At 28.3% G+C, this 18,371-nt stretch overlaps 1 protein-coding gene across 1 annotated transcript in view; it reads right to left on the reverse strand.

The window, feature by feature from the left end:
- The window catches only part of LOC111621498 (protocadherin Fat 4-like), a 66,919-nt gene extending 52,197 nt beyond the window's left edge, over nt 1-14,722 (reverse strand). The window contains exons 1-7 of the mRNA XM_023363654.1: nt 14,463-14,722; nt 5,683-5,733; nt 5,475-5,614; nt 5,340-5,387; nt 1,984-2,079; nt 1,828-1,905; nt 1,588-1,734 (exon numbers count right to left, since the gene is read on the reverse strand). Of these exons, the coding sequence (XP_023219422.1) occupies nt 1,588-1,734; nt 1,828-1,905; nt 1,984-2,079; nt 5,340-5,387; nt 5,475-5,614; nt 5,683-5,733; nt 14,463-14,520 (618 nt within the window). The 5' untranslated portion in view covers nt 14,521-14,722. The remainder of the gene's footprint in view (nt 1-1,587; nt 1,735-1,827; nt 1,906-1,983; nt 2,080-5,339; nt 5,388-5,474; nt 5,615-5,682; nt 5,734-14,462) is intronic.
- Between the last annotated feature and the right edge of the window lie 3,649 nt (nt 14,723-18,371).

An 18,371-nucleotide genomic window follows, 5' to 3' on the forward strand; every position in this document is an offset into this window, starting at 1 on the left:
TTATCCCCGGTATACCTGGGTATACTAGGTATTAGGGTTGGGTATGACAACGGAGAATAAGGACTTCACAATGACAAAATTGTTAAACAAAGAAAACAAGCGTGTTTATTCTGTGACGATTACACTATCACGGTCTCTTACAGTTCAGGTTAAATACTCTAGCCGAATTGAACCGAACAATTCCAACCGCGAAACATATACAAGATCTGTTCTAATTACATACCACGAGGGTTTGCTTTATCCCCGACATAACACAAGAAATATCACCTTACAATTGTTCGTGTTGATGTTCTCTTCCTTTAGGAACCTCTATTCAGTCGAACCTCACAATGTCCACGTGGATGGAGTTGGATTTTAGTTAGCCTCCTCAGCAGTTCATTCTTTCTCCTTTTCTCGTAGCAAAGATGATCCAGCGAAACGACCCGTCAGAACTTCTAGAATCCAAGGTTGAGACGAAAAAAGTCCACTCTTCAGGCAAACCACCCCTTTTATACCGTCTCCCTGATACATACTACGTCATTACTACGTTTACAACCCTCACCCAATCAGTGAGCACACACCACAAAAAGGTGATTTTCCGACATGAACGAAAATTTTACATACACGGATCCATAATCTGATACGAGATAAACCGAAACAAGACATTACATTTGTGTACAATACAATTAGTGCTGTAGCACTACACTATTCTTTTTTTTGTTACTAAGAGAAATATGTTTATTAAAGTAATCGATAATTTATTTCCAATCAATAATTAATTCATAATCATAATTAAAAGTAATGTATTGTGCATTAATATTGATTTTAGTTAAATGATTGCATTTTCTTTTTACAAAGTATCATTGTCATCTCAACTTTTTTTTTGTTGATCTTGATTGGAATTATCAGCAACATTCTCATATTTTTTATTTCTATCATAAAAATTTTTTTATGGATGATGAAATAAAAATGTTATTAATCGAAAATTTGTTCTAGCGGGTTGTGTTTGTTCAGTCAAATACCATGCAAAAGAAATACTCAGTATTTCTTTTTTCCAGAATTTGTGTTCGAATACTGAATTGTTTGAGTACCAAGATACTGCCATATTTTGTTCGTCATTTTACAAATGATTGCTTACCTATAGTTAAAAAATATGTTGAATAACACTTACCTGAAAATGTTTAAATAAACTTTACTAGATACAAAGATTAATCTATAAAAAGAAAACACAGTGGTAGTCTTAAGGACTAAAGTCTAAAAGCAATGACAACGACACCTGGCTGATAGGAAAGTTAGGACAAGGAAGAAAAAATTGCACTATCAGTTTTCATTAAAGTAAACCTGACAAAAGCACAAAATAATTTGAAAATTTCAATATTCTAAAATTCATGGGCAAATTTGAGACAACATGCATGCTTACTCTAAGAAATAAATATTGAATAACAAAGTTTACACTTAAAAATTGTGAAATTTTGTATGGAGGATTTCCAAAACTCTTTTAGAGTGAAACTGGAAGTCGTATTGTACAGGGGATATCCCCAATTTTCAAATCATGTTGTAGAAGTACCATGTCATATGCAGGATACCTGTATTTATATTTATACTCACCTTGACTATTATCACAATTCTATAAGAAGTCATTGATTCATAATCTAATTTTTCTATATTTTTCAGAGTAACATTATTAAGAGGCCTTTTATCTTCACTAAATGGAGTTTGCGGTAGTGAGAACTTACTGTCTAGTTTGTCAATGTTCTATAAAAACATAAATTTTAAATTATTTAAGTTTGTTTTTTAATTAAAATTTTAATATCAGTAACTTATATAAAAACTTAATTCACTACTTACTTCAATATAACATTTAATAAAATCTTTTTTGTCATCATCTTTGGCCAATATTCTTAAAACTTCACCATGAATTTTTTCCTATATTTGAAAGGTTTGTGTTTTTTCATATAATTTAAATAAAATATTTCAGATTATAGATTTTTAAATTTAACTGACCTCTTCTAAATTTATAGTATCATTATATTGAAGAAAATATGGTTTATACTTATTTACTTTTATGATTTCAATTTGAACTGTTTTACTATAATAATTCTGAAATTAATATAAGTTTATTTTAAAATATAGTTATAATATACAACTGAATATTATAATCATCAAAAAAACATTAACATTAACTGATTTTTTTCTTAACACCTGAGGCATATATTCACTTCAACATAAACAAACTTGAAAAACTAATAAATAATTTTGCTTTTATTATTTAAAGTGTCTTCAGATTATATTCTATATCAGGGGTCAGCAACCTCTTAGCAGTGCTGTGTCAAACTTACATCATAGTGTTACACTGAACTATGGTTTCCATTTAAATATGTAATTAATAATTAAAATATAACTTTTACTACATTTCTATTCAATCATCGTGCTACTGAAAATTGTCCCATGTGCCATGTTTGGCATGCATACCTTAGGTTGCTGACCACTGTTCAATATAAAAGATTGAATATATTAAATTTAAATGACCATACATCTGCACACATAAGATGACCTTAAGATAAGATGAGGTAAAAATTTTCGTCAACGCTTTATAGTTTTATCATATATCTGTCCTATAAGATGACCCCCAAACTATCAATGGCTTATGAATTTAGTTTAGATCAGTGATCATCATCTGGATAATAATACTGCATAGCATATACAGAATTATGTCCTATTTGTAATTTTTCAAATGAACAAATTTTATTTTCTTGCATCAGACAGTACTGTCTTGTGATTATTGCAAACATTCACACTGATTCGGGCATTCAGGTAATGACCTTGACTATTCACAAAAATGTTGTATGGGCTATTTAAATACATTGGTGAGTGATTTGTTTTATTTTATAATGGTTTTAATTTATATAAATTTCAATCTAATTTTTTTTGTATCTGTCCTATAAGACAACCCAGGATTTTGGGGGCCTTTTTTATGATTCAACTGTCATCTTATCTGCGCAGATACATGTACATAAAATACTTCTGTATAATGCTAATGGTGTCTTTCTCATGTTCATACAATCTTTTCTTTAAAGTTTTTCTTGTCATTCCTTTAAAATTTAGCATTTCCAAACAAAGCTTTTTCATTTTCAAAGAAATGACATATAGGGTAAGTTAGGAAGAGAGGAAAATATCTTGGAAAATGATAATATAAATCATTGTAAGCAAAAACTTTATGTGAACATGGGTATTATCAGTAGTTCTGGAAATTTACCACAGAAACAAGTTTCAAGACACAGAACATATCAACATGTTTTTCACAAAGTACTTGTTGGTTGGTAATAGAGTGAAGAAACATGAGTTTTGATAAACCTGCAAACTCACAAGCTTTTGTGATTTGACCAGCCAAACCCATCTTAGTACCAGATATGTTTTTTCCCTCCATCAACTGTCACACATTGCAGTTACTTCCAGTTCAGGGTTATATTATGCCAGCATTTTTTGTATTTCTTTGAAGATATCCTCTTCTGTTATAGTGTCATGCATGCTATAAAGGGCGGCTAATTCCTTTGTGACATTAAGTTCCTCATCAATGCCACAAAAAAATAAACTAGCAATGAGTTGCTCACCTTTCCCAACAACATTTAAAATTTTGATGGCACCATCTGTTGTTATATTTTGTTTTAAAAACTTTTTATATTTTAACTATTATAAAATGGCAAAAAGCTTAATTCTGAGGGTAAGGATGAGTTTTATAAAAAATTGTAAATGCTAATAACAAGTAAAATCATCATAAGTCTGACCGTACAGGAGATACACATGACCCCCATTATCTCCCCACCCCTCGACCTTTAACCACCAAAATTCAATAGCATTAATTCCCTCTAATAAACAAACTTTCCTGCAAAATTTCAGAAATTTTTGACAAAAAGCACAGGAGTTATTAAGCTTCAAAGAGGGTGAACAAAAGCATGCCCCCACACAAACATTCATACATACAGAAATTACACTTGAATTTTTTTGCATTTCTTGATATTTCAAGGTGTCCTAAGTCCAAAAATGTAAAAATCTTAGAGGGTAATTTTTTGACCAATCACCATACTTTCCCTTTTATATAACAGCTGAGAAAGTGGTACTAAGAGCTGCAAGATGTCAAAACATCAGTTGATTCATCTAGCACAAGAGAATACCAACTGAAACATTATGCTTTGCCTGCAATTTGCTGGACAATGTTATTTCCAATATCTTTGATCCAACAAGCAACTGTACTTGGCAGAAAACTTATCATTTTAACTTATTATTTCCCCATTCTCATGACTCACCCTATATAATTCCATCTTTTCCCATTCTTTTCATGAGTCTCATACACACAAATTCTAAACATTATTAACAACAGAAAAGATATAATGCTGACAAGTTAACTTTAAATGAAAATTATGAACTAGAATGGGCCATGGTAATGTTTATGTTGCAAGACAAAAAGCACTATTTATAGTATTTTAATCAACTATGGAAGAAACATAGTAAAACAATAATAAATTTATCAGAAATATGGAATTATTTGTAAAGAAGAAATATTCTGCTTGAGAAATTACACAATTTTTTAAAATGTAATTTAAATTTTAAATATATTTGACCTTATTTATAGGAATATAATCTGAAGATACTTTAAATAGTAAAAGTACTTTTTAGTGTTTTGAGTTTATTTATGTAATTTAAATAGTAGCATTGATAAACAAATAAATGTATTATCACTTACATACATAATTAATTTAATACATAAAACACTTAATTAAAATTTTAAAATATTATATATATTAAAATATTACTCTTAAATAATCTTGAAATATAATGCTAAATATCTCAAGATTAATGTTAAATAAAAATAAGAAATATTTTAATGTTTTTTAAAAATGAAATGTCATAAAAACCATAATTCCAATAACTATGTGAAACATAATTACAATACACAGTGATGATATATAATTAAACAGTTCTTGTTAGTGAAATATAAATTTCATTTTTGCATCAAGAATTGAAGTAGGAAATAAAAATTAAAATTTAATAACAACATACTTTTGCCAAAATAAAAACAAGTAAATGTCAGACCAAAAAAAGATATTATTTTGGTTGATTATTATGAATATTTTTCAATATAAAACAAATAAATTTATTGCATAGTCTTGCTAAGAAAATTAAAATATTCATGTATAAATGTAATGTTTCTCATTTCAATATTAAAATTAATAAAATAAATATCAAAACGTCAGAAGCATTATGGAATTATATCCTTGGATATGTTCAGAAAAACATTAAACAAAATCATTTTTGAAAAATTAATCTTCATAATCTTCTATCAATTATCAGAATTTCCTTACCTCTTCACCTTCTTGAGCTACTATTTTAAAATCATAAGTGGTGGTAATCTGCAAATTTATAATACAGTTACTGAATATACAATTTATGATAACAATGTGCATTATTAAATTCAGAATTAAAATATAAATATTTACTGAATAATCAAAATTTTCATTTAAAATGAAACTGAATTGAATAGATTCTTTTATTGGTTTAATCTTGAATGGAAAATTTGTTGGATCGAAATATGTCCTTAATACTGGTCTTGCCAAAGTAAAATTGAATAATTCAGTGTCTAGAATTTGAAAACATATTAATTTAATTTGTTAAAATAAAACCATGTATATTATTAAATAATTTTACCTCTTTCAAAATCTTCTCTAAATTCATAATATGATTTCAAATCTTTAAAAACTGAAAAATTTGATTTTAAATTTTATTAATATTTTTATATTGATTTAACCATAACTATAACATAATGAGAAAAATAGTAATAAAATTTGAATTTTCTATTTTATAAACTTTCTATTTTTGACATCTTTAACTTTTCACACTATGTTGAAAAGCATTGTCAGAAACAGAGTTTAATGATAATTAAAACAATAAACTTTGGCTTATTATTACTGATAACATTCAAATATTTACGAGTATTTTGAGATATTTTTTGCATTACGACTTTTTAAGTGGAAAGTATTACTGTAAATTCATGATGTCTTAACATTTACACAAAAACAAGCTGATATATCTTTTAATAAACATTTACAGAAATTTGTTAATAGACTTTAAAAATATCTTATTTTCAGTTTGAGAAGATGATATAAATTTCTGGAAGTTAAAATTATGCATATAATATTAGTTTCAAGGCTTTCAAAAGTATTTTTCAATATGAAATAATATAATAATAAACTTATTAGATATATCAATTAATTAAAAATAAAAATGTCTGAAAATAACTATTCTTTTTAACATTTTTATGAAATCATGGATGTCAGCAGAAAATTTCCAAAGGGAAGGCTTGAAAACAAATAATTACATCAATAAATTTTTATTTAATTATTTAATTTTTTGGGTTTTTTTCACAAGTATATTATCAAACACAGTATTATATCAATATGAAAGATAGACAAAGTGTCCAAGGTTGAGGGTGTAAGGTTACACATCTCAACTACTTTTACAATTATAATTTATGAAAGTTTTTATTTGATCCCAGGGGAGGGCAGTGGCCCATTTCCTCTCTGAAGATACCCTTGCTTTCAGATATTATAATATATAATTTAAACTTATGCTATAGGAAAACATTACAGTAATTAATTAACATGTAAGATCTATTCATTACTAAAATTAAAGTATATTATTCAAAATATACTTTAATTTCATTATTCATAAATTCAAAATTATAACTCTTGAGCATCAAGCAGAATCTGATAAAATTTACAATTCTGCATTTTTGTAATATTTGGTTTATCTTTACTCAATTCTAAAAAAATAGTACATCGTCACTATTTAGCAGACATAATTATGATTGTATTAGAGCTGTTCATTTTCTATTTGTTACATAATGAATCAGTTTCAGTTTCAACTGATATATTTTTGCCAAATTATAGAATTAAATCATCTTATTGTTTACTAAATGTAAATTATTTTCATAAGTTATTCAAACATTTCCTTATACTTGATCTTTGTTGTTGTCAATATTTGGAAAAGAATTTCTTTACAATTTTTATGTTTATAAATCTCTTTTGAGAATCATTTCTTTTTCAGTATGTTTTAAATAAAATATCAAAGTTATATAAAATGAATACTTTTATTGATTCCTTAGTATAAGATTTCATGTCAATATTTCTATTTCTTTCTTTTTCTACCTTTTGTTAATGTAAATAAACATTTCTAATTAAGGAATATAAGAAATCAGAAAAAAAATTATATTACTCTTCTATAAATAAGCAGCACAATACTCAAACTTGTGTTTTATGTTTATTAACTTTTATTTGTTAGCTGATAGAAGCAAAACATTTTGAAAAATACTAAATTAAGGTACCAATAAATAACTTTTACTTCAATATACTGTATATATACTTTATAACCACTAACTTAATTAGCACCTATAAATAAGAAGCACAATATTCAAACTTGTGTTTTATGCTTATTAACTTTTATTTTTTAGTTGATAGAAGCAAAACATTTTGAAAAATACTAAATTAAGGTACCAATTGATATCTTTTACTTCTATATACTGTATATATATAGGTTGACCACTAACTTTTTTAGCACATGTAGTTCTAAAGCCTTGCCAGAATAATGATTTTGACAAACCAAACAAGATCACAATATAATCCAAAAGAAGATAGAATTTGGTGGCGAATCTATATAAATAATATGAACATTGAATTGAAAATCTTTTACAGAAAAGTGTTAAATTAACATTTTTATATGAAAATATATATTTAGGTTCAAAACCTATCTCTAGTTATCTAAGTGAAATCTATTTCCTTACTAAAAAAGCTAAAAATAAATTCAAAGACTTTAGACATAAGTTGTTATTAGCATTAAAAAGGGTAAAGAGAAATTAACATTTGAAAATAAAATTCTGTTTTAATATCTGCAATAAAAATCAGCTCTATATAACTTGGATTGTAATTTAAAAATATTCACTTTATTTATTGGTGGAATAGAAAAACTATTTAAAAAATGTCATTATAACTCAAAGCTAATTTAATTAAAAAATAACAATATATATATAGTTAAAATATACACAGTATACATATATTTACTGTTATGTACTGTATAATTATTTGTATATTTATAAAACTAATAGTAATAGTGATATTTGAATTTTGCATTTGGTTTTGCAATAACATGAAAAATGTAGAAATGGTAGAGCTCTCAATTATGTGAAAATTTGACTATTCAAAAATAAAACAAAAATTTATTTTGTTGTAAATAATAACATAATGCAAGTTTATTGTTTCAGTTTTGCTGCATAACAGGCATGAACCACTAATTGAAATTAATAAATAATTTGGTAAGGTAAAGAATGTCACCCATCTTACCTCAATTTACTTTTCAAATTAGCATTAATCAATGTAAATTATAGTCTGATTATAGTCCATAAATTCTAATTGAAGTTTGATTTATAGTTTAGGACTATAGTTGTTTGTACATGAAAAATTATACTAATGGGAAAAAAAGACAGGGAAACACAAAATATGAAGGTGAATATTCACTCTTCTTGGGACAAGAATCTTTCTGTCTTTCTATGGTTTATATGGAGATTACAGCCACATAGGCTTTTTCTCCAAAGAGCAGACAAGAATCTTGGCAAATATGAGTTACCTGGCTGCAATGAAGGATCTTGTTAATTGTTTAAAATAAATGTTAAATTCGTTCCCATTCCCCTAATTCAATTATGAAAACTGCAGTTATAGAAAAACTTTTGTATAAAGATTTTTCTAAAACTGCAATTTTCATATTCAAATTTAGAGGTTTTCCATAAATAACGTCCACACTTGGAGGGAGGGAAGGAATTATGACTAGTTGGACATGGAGAGGAGTAGGATTGAACTTCAATGGACGTCTGTTTTATTTCATTAAATTTTATTCAGTTTATACATTTTATTACTCATAAAATGATAAAAGTTTTGAGGGGAGTCGAGTTTTGTTAGAAGTCCAAAGAGGGGATAGGATTATGGAAACTTGGACAAACTGGGAGGAGAAAAATTTCGAGAAAAATTCAGACATAATTTATAGACAGCCCCTTTGAGATTGGGCAGTCTATAAATTATGACTGAATTTTTCTGAATGATAAGATATGAAGGAGGAAACATGAAAGACTTCAAAGAATACTGTGGGAAAAAATGGAATGTTTAGTAAAAAAACAAATTGAAAATTCTCATTAAGAAAGATTGGCAACACGACCAGAGCCAGTAGACAATTGCACACAAAAAAAAAAAATACGGTATAAAAATTCTGGTTTAGAAATCGAAAACCATTTTTGATTACTAATGCCAAAATAAAGAAATGTAATAGCTCAATGTGCCAGCTTTACTTTGCAATAAGACCTAAGTCTAATTTTCCAAGATTTAAGAAAAACTACTATATTTGGAAGTAGAATAACTGTTGCAATAAATATCTATCCCAGGCCTGCCAAGAGAATACTTGAAGAGTTTGTGCCACTGTTATATCCATATAATGCCATTATTAGTTATTATTACTAATTAATTAAGCTATTTCATAGGTTTACAAGTTTGAACTTTGTTTTTAACACAGCAAACACAGGCTTAACTTTATCACATGACTGAAAACTGATATGTCACTTTCATAGTTCTTCTGAACTACACTTTTCTTTTTTTTTTTTACTAAATGTTCCATTTTTTCCCATAGTAATCTTTGAAATATTTCATGTTTTCCCACTTCAAATCTTATCATTAAAATAAAATCACTGGTCATATTATTTTGAACTCAGTTACATGCAACCAAACACGCAATAAAAATTTATTCTAGAATAACTGTTTCATTAATAACCATAGGCTATGAGATAGTTTCAAGGCCTGGAAATAGAAGTGAATTTTATCAGTAAACTGAATTCTCTTTAGTTCTTTGAAATGTTAGATTATAAAGAAATTCTGATATTTTAAAAACTTTTATGTTTTTTTTTTTTTAACTCTTTCTGTCTCATCGGCACTAAGAGGGTTTCTTTTTAGAAGCCTATTATTCAGCCAGACTCAAAATAGAGTGGCCGATGGTAAGGTACGAAGCTCGAAATATCTGGAAGGACCATCTTCCGAAAAATTCCTTGGGTTTTTTCAACCCGTCCAGATTCAACCTGGGATCCCAGAGCAGTAGGTTGTCATTTTATCTGCTCGGCCATCTTGCTGTTAAACTCTTTCATGCTTATCTATTTGTTTTTTAAAATTTATACAACTGGTGTACTATAGTAAGCCTATTTTGCAAATCTAGGCAGATAATGATATCTCATTTAAAAAATGAATTGTAACAATTTCTCTTCAAGGAAAAAAATTATGATCAGTAATTTGAAGTAAACATTTTAAAGACTAGGACTACAGTATTAACATAATAAAATAATTTTTTTGCCAAATACAATTCCTGCAATAAATTTATTATATGTAGGCTAAACAAACACTACAGAAAAGCAGGAAATCGCCTAAAAACTATACACTAGAGAAAGTTCAAAAGAATATGTAGAAAGACGGAAAAATTAAATTAATGAGTGTTTTAGAAATAGTGGAAAATAATACAACAATATATAAGTACAGTTAGACAATGTTCAACTCTTCCGAATAAGTCAAATACCAAAGGCATGTAAAATAAAATTAAGGAAAATGACAATAAAATGACACATAGGATATTATAAAATTTAAACAACATATTAAGTATTTGAAAAAAATTCATTCAAATTAAAAATAGAATATCAGTATCACCTTCATTATCGATCGCATTTACAGACTTCATAATAAAGCTAAACAAGGTGATCCAAAAGCAAATTTTTAAATTGAACAAACTGAAACTTTTGATAAAAGCATTAATACAATATTTCAATATTCAAGATCAGTGATATTTCATTAATAAGAAGTAGATATAGCAGAAGAAAAATCATTGATTTATAATAATGAAAAAATTGAATTTCTTATTTTTAACAAAGTGGCAATAAAACAAAAACTTGTCAATACATATGATATATATTTTCTTTTACTCCTTCAGTCCTGCAAGCACTTAGAGAACTTTATTTTTTTACATCAAACTCATTATGAGTTTGCCCAAGACCACAAAGGGATAACCGAGAGAAGAGGTTTGGGGCTCAATATATCTGCAATGGACCACGACCAGTCCAGATTTGCTCTTGGGTTCGCCAGAGCAGTAGCCTAATGCTTTACTGCCTCGGCCATCTGGTTAAGATTTCAGTCTGACATTCTGAGAAAGAATCCAAATGGATCGTGATCTGTCCAAAATTTGTCAGGTCACATCCCTCTCCATCCGGTCACCCCATTATGGGCCAGGCAGAATCTACAATGGGCTTTAAAAAGAGGCATTTTTAGTGCCCACAGGGCAAAGAGTTAAAAAAAAAAAAAAAAAGTTAGATCCTACTCAAAGATACAACATATGACACTCTTTATCTCCCCACCCCCCTCAACCTTTAAAACAACCAAAATTTAATAGCATAAATCCCCTTAATAAACAAACCTCTCTGCAAAATTTCAGAAATTTTCGACAAAATAGACAGAAGTTTTTAAGCTTCAAAGAGGGTAAATAAAATTGTGCCCTACATGCACACACGCCCATAAATATAGAAACCCCTACCCTGATTTTTTTGCACTTATCGGCATTTTAAGGTCTCCTGAGTCCAAAAATTTTTAAATGTTGAGGGATCAATTTTTGCCCAATCCTTATATATATAACAGAGTCAGGGAAAGTAAACATGGTTTGATATACATGATATCTGCAATATAACCTGTAGAATTTACTTTGGAAATAAAGATATTTGCTAAAATTGACAGTGAACGCTAAATTAGTTGATTAATGAATTCTTGCCATGGATTTAACATAATCAAAATCATCCAAACAAAAGAAAAATTACCAAAGTCATCAAAGACTTGACACTTTCATTTCTGACCCTCGGTCCTGCAAGTACTGGGAAGTCAAACGTCTTCTCAGTACCCGCCATATATTCGGCCAGTTCACAGTAGGGCGGAATTTATAGGTCTAAAATTTTTTCAAATTGCAGCCCAATAATAACATGTAAAGTAATATTTGAATCTACAACTTGTCCTACAACTGCAATAACCATAAATTCTATATGCACTATTTCAAAATATTTAATCAACTTTACAGAAAGGAAAGAAAAATTCAGTAACGAGTTGCATAACTTTCCCGGAAAAAAATATTTGTAATTAAGAAACATACTAGCAGTTTAAAAAATTGTGTGTGGCGCCATCTAAGATTTTATTTTTAAAAATAACGTTTATATTATTAATTTTTTAATAAAAAGGCCAAAGGCTTAATTTTGGGAGTAGACGTGAGTTTTTATTTAGTAAACTAAAGATTTGTACGAGTAATAAAAATTTCATGACTTGGAAGCATTTTGAGATATGGTCTCATTTATTAATATCTCCCTAATCGGACCGCCTGATGGTCGCTCTGGAGGACCCGGAATCAAATCAGAACGGGTCAAAAAATCCCCGGGAATATTTCGGGGGGTGGTCTACCCCCCGAAATATTCCCGGGGATTTTTTGACCCGTTCTGATTTGATTCCGGATATGTCGAGTCCCGTTCTTCATCTCTCGTCTGCCTCCTTGTGGGCCTGGCCGAATCCATAATGGACTTGCTAAAAGAGGCCTTCTTAGTGCCCACAGGACGGAAAGAGTTTTGAAAAAAATTTTGCTCTGGGGCCAGTGTGCCAGATTATCGAAAATACGGATTGCCGGGCTAATTTTTTTTTTTTTTTTTTTTTTTTTTGCAAAATTCAAAAAGTAACATGCTATCTGCACGTTGCAAATACCGCTATAGGCTACATTTTGTACCAGCGCACGCTGATTTAAAATTTAGAGCAATGTCCAACTTTGTGTCCCACAAAGTGTTGCAATGAGTTATTTTTCTCGATCAGGTCACTCTTGATTTCATGGTAAATCTTCTAATATTTAACAAAGTAAATGGCCACACCTTGTAGCTTTGCCTTGATTTCTACCCGGAGTCTTTAGGGCATCACGTGTCCATCATATAATTCCGACTCGCGGAAATTGCCATGTCAAATTATTATCGGACAATTGTGAATTACCGGCTACTTTTCGAGGAGTGCAGAACTATCGGATATTTCGGATTATCGGTTAATAGATTAAAGAACTAAATATGTATATTTATTTAAAAGCATGTAAAGCACATTCTGCGTATTGCCGCGCGATTCAACGGTGCGATACAGTATTGAAAAATCGATATTTTTCATTCTAGATGCATGGACTCTTCTGAAGCATCAGAGTATCAAAAATAAAAAAATAATTAAGGATAAGTTTTTATACATTAAATGAAATGAATGTAAAGTAAATATTTTTACAACATGCACGGACTCTTCCTTTTTTTTTAACTCTTCGCCCTGTGGGCATTAAGAAGGCTTCTTTTAGCAAGCCCGTTATGGCTCACAATGAGACGGCCGAACCCATAATGGGGTTCATCCCATTATGGTTCGAACCCATAATGGGCGGTCTCATTTTTCTCCCAGAAATTTTTCACCCATCGTGGGTTTCGCCAAACCCCCAATGAGCCGGCGGATGGTCAGGGACTTGGTTTGGCATATCCAGGACTTATCGTCCACGAAAAATTTCTGTACCACCCTGATTCGATCCCGGATCCTCCAAAGCAATTGGCTTACGCCTTAATAGTCTGGGTGCCGTTAATAATTATTATCTAACATTAAGAATTGAGTATTTCATAAATGTGAAAGTAAGTCTGCAACATCGAAAAGATTTCATACGGCCATAATTCCCTGCACCATAATTCTACCGATAACATAAATTGAAACTAAGATTAATTAATACATACCAGGATAAAGTAATTTCGCATAATTTAATTACTAACTTGTTAAAAAGAACTGAATTATAATTACATTTTTTGTATTCATAAATTAAATATAAACATAAATTTATTTCACTTGATAATGTAAAAAAAAAAATAATAATATAACAATAGATCCTTATAATTTGCTATTAGATCCATAGATCTATCTATCGTTTCAATAATTAGTCAAATTTTAATTAGTTCTTTGACTTCATTTTATTGGTTTCGGGATATTACTGTATTAACAGCCTCCTCGAATCCCACGTATACGAAAGTGATACGTATTACCTGTCGCTAAAGATGTTCTACTTAATTAAATGTATAACCGATAGCATCTTTCTTTTCACTTAATTGAATATTCCCATATTATACTTTCACTTTTATAATTACATTAAAACAACTTCTCTTTTCATTTCTCCAATTTACTATGGGATGAGAGCGATTTTTTTTTTTATAAAGAGAAAGACAATTAAAAAGTATACAAATTAACGATTTAACTTTTGATAAGTATTAGAATTTTATAACATTAATTCAATGAATTTTATAAGCTACGTGATTATTAAAAAATTTTAAAACTTACTTGAATCATCGCTGTTTACGCCGAAAATAAACAATAACATTATCACAAAGATCTTCATTTTTTTTAAAAGGATACTTATGCTATATTCTAAATACTTTTATAATTATTTCCAGGATGTTTGTTTTATGTTCTGAGGGTTACGCATACCTTCTAAATATTGTATGACATAGACAGAAAAAGCTTAATTGTGGCGGAACGAGGGTAATTTATCAGTATTATCTTAGTTGCTAGGTGAACGATAATACAAATCCAAGAATATCCTTACATTTTATTAACGACTAAACACTTTTTATACAAATTTTTATTTTTATAATGATTCAATTTTAACACGAATTTGTAATTAATCTTTAGACACGAATTTAAAATACTTCTCATGTACTTTGTGACTAATTATTTGTATATAACAATTTAGTCTCTGTTTATCATTTACAGTATACCAGTATTCAATGATTTATATGGAATTTTTAAAGTAACTGCAATGTAAATTTTTTGTTTTATTTTAAATTTTTTTTTATTAAAATTAATAAACCAAGACAAAAGTTTTATGTTGTAAATTAAAAATTGATTTTTTTTTAAATTCAAATTTTAAGAAAATAAAAACAGGACTGACTTGAGGAAAATATTATTTTTTTTTTTATAAAAAATTGATTTGGGGACTCCTGTTGGTCCTAGGCAATTATTCTTTATTGCCCAAAGGATAACACGCCACTGCTCTTAGTGTCTACAGAACAGAAAGAGTAAAAGAATATCATTTTATTCTCTGAAACATCATGTCTACGTTCTACAGATATTTCAANTTTAGTAAGTTCAAAGGTTATTAAAATCCGGCAAGGAAAAAAATTTCTATTCAGACGTTACAAAAAAATATTTAGGTCGATAGTGATTATTCTCAACGTTAAAAATGAGTTAATTTCTAAATTTTTATCATTAATCACAGCTATTTTTATAACTTCAGTAGAAATCAAAAGGTTTGATTGAGTCATCCTACCGTTTCGGAAACTTGGGAGGAATTTTTTGAGAGACGGTCTGTCCCGGATCCATCTTTCACCCCCTGGCTAGCCATTCAATTGTGGGCCTGGCCAATTCCAGAATGGGCTTAAAAAAGACACCTTAGTCAATGGTGCGTTATAACTTCACGAGCCCAGGAAAATTTGAATTGGGGGACCCACGTATCTTATTGACTTCAGAAATTTTTCTTCGAGGGAAATATTTTCTTATAAATAGATTGGTTTTGGGGTCTCCTGTTGGTTCAATCCAGGCAATTGTCTTTTATTGCCCATACGATAACAGAACGGCCTACAGAATGGAAAGAGTACAGAGTATCACAGAGAATATCACTTTATTGTCTGAAACATCATGTCTAAGGTCTACAGATATTTCAAGAATATATAAAACATTTGAAATCTGTAAAGAAAATTTAAAATAAAGAAAATAAAGTAGCATATTACAGAGATATCTGTACAAAATTTAACGCTGTTTAAACGTAAATTTAACAGTTTTGAAATTCGAAAAATTATTAAATAACATATAAAAATTTTTATTTAAAATATTAAACTTTTTTTAAAAGTATTCGGATTTGTATCGAGAAAGTAAACGATACAATTGTACCGTACAGTACATAATCTATGTTTTAAGATAAATAACATTGATAACACAAGGAGAATAATGCATATTTAAACGTTATCATTCCTGATGTAAATTAGTAAAAATCAGTAGTTAGAATCGAAACCAAATATTAAGAATTTATATTAGTTAAATTCAAATGATAACAAATAAAATACACGTAAAATATTTATAATTTGATTTAGATTTTTATCGTTAATTTAAAAAAAAAAATTTTAGTATAAATTATTATATGTAAATATTTAAAAAAAATAACGCAAATAAATATATTATTTTTTTAAAGATTCCTATCATTATTGACATGATTACCTCATTTATTGTGTTACTAAAACTCGTGTATATAATTCTTAGACTAAATAAATAAATAAAAATCCAACCTATTTTTAGATTAATTTTATCACAAACTAGAAAATGCCTTAAAAAATGATGTCAATTTAAAATATTTAATAATATAGTCTTAATTTAAAGAACGTTAAGAAATATTTTTCCTGGAAAAAACTGCGAGGTGAATTGTAAATTCGCGTTTTTGATGTATATTTAAGTGATTTGTATCGTTGATTACGGTTCTATTTTATGATCTTATCAAGTGCAGTTTTTCGTATAATTTTGTTTTAGTGGCTGGCATTAAATCGATTTGCTAGAGGCAATACAAAAAAAAACATTAAAAAAATATACACACGCATTTGTATATATAGAAGAAAATCTTCTATTCTTTCTGAGTGTTAATCAAATATAGATAACATTATACACCGTATATTTCTATATAATTTAGGATATACTAGACTGTAATTTGCATCAAGCCCTATATTTTTGAATTTAGGTCTATGATACCGTCAAAATTTAGGTTAAAAAGAGAAGCAATAAGATATATACAAAAACTTGAATGCATTATTGGGCACAATATTACACGCTACTGTTGTTTTTACTATTTAAAATGTAGGTTTTTATATTAGTTTTTTAAAAATACTTTTAACTAGTTTTAGTTTTGGAAGATCAGTAGGTTTTAAAATACACTCAAACCTCTGTACGAGAGCAACTTCACTGGAACATTTAGAAGTGGGCTTTGTTGGCAGGTTGCCGTTATTAGAGGTTCGATTGTATATATTAATAGATATGTGTACACAAATCTATTATTAAATAAACAATTAGAATGAATTATTGTATTTTTGATTTAATTTGTGGGTATAATTCAATGCTAAATTGTAGGCCTACACATGTTCTATCATATTATCTCTTAAGATGAATTTAATTCAGTATAACTTAAGGTATTTATTTATAAACTTGTAAGTTTTGATAAGTGTATAAGCTTTCAAAGAAAGTCACTTAAAGTCTAAATGATACGTTTCGAATCAAATGAGTTCCAGATATTATTTAGAGCTAATGTAGAATGATTTTTTTTGAATAATAATTGTTTCATTTACCTCATTCGTGAGTCTCATACCACCCTCACACGACCTATCACCTTCAAATTTTCGGCCGTACTGTAGGAGAACAGGAATAAAAAAAAACAAGGAACTGTCCTCTTTCCTCTGTGATCTTCTCGACGACCTTTGACTGATTGTTTTTTCGTTTCCTTCTAAAAAACTACATACAACTATCTTTTAACTATCACATAAAGATTTTCGTTATTAAAATAAATTTTATGCAATAATAAAACTGTTAATAAAATAATAAGAAACTGTAAAGATTCTTCATAATAAAATATTAGAAATTAAATTGGATTTTAAAATATTATCCACAAGTAATTATAAAATAAAGGTCATTTAACTTTATGAATTAAAATAATAGTGTATTGTTCACCTTAAGGCAATAACTGATGCACGCTTTTTAATAAGACAATTAAATTTAAGCAGCATCTTTTTTGCTTAATTAATCAAACAATTGATACTAGATAATCTACAAAGAATCATTTTTATAATTAACAGAAAAATTATAATTATTCTATTGATTATTATTACCAGGGAGAAATGAACTTTCAAGAATTCAAACAATTGACTATCCAAATATATAACTTATACTTTCTTTTACATGCTTATCATAAATTCATGATATATTTCGTATACAAAAATATTTACGAAATGTATTTAATTAAATTTTCATCAAATTTTATCATTTATCAACACGATATCATACGTAAAGCGGGTCAAAATTTCTAAATTGACACCCGAATAACCTTAATTTGCATTATCATTCAAAAGGTCACAGTTTGACCTAGCGCGTAGAATGCACCAGTGGTCTTTCATAAAAAGATATTCGTGTGACATAATCAATATATACTTTAATCAT

Source organism: Centruroides sculpturatus, unplaced genomic scaffold (assembly GCF_000671375.1).
Source record: "Centruroides sculpturatus isolate CEXI.00-Female unplaced genomic scaffold, Cexi_2.0 scaffold249, whole genome shotgun sequence".
Taxonomy (NCBI): Eukaryota; Metazoa; Arthropoda; class Arachnida; order Scorpiones; family Buthidae; genus Centruroides; species Centruroides sculpturatus.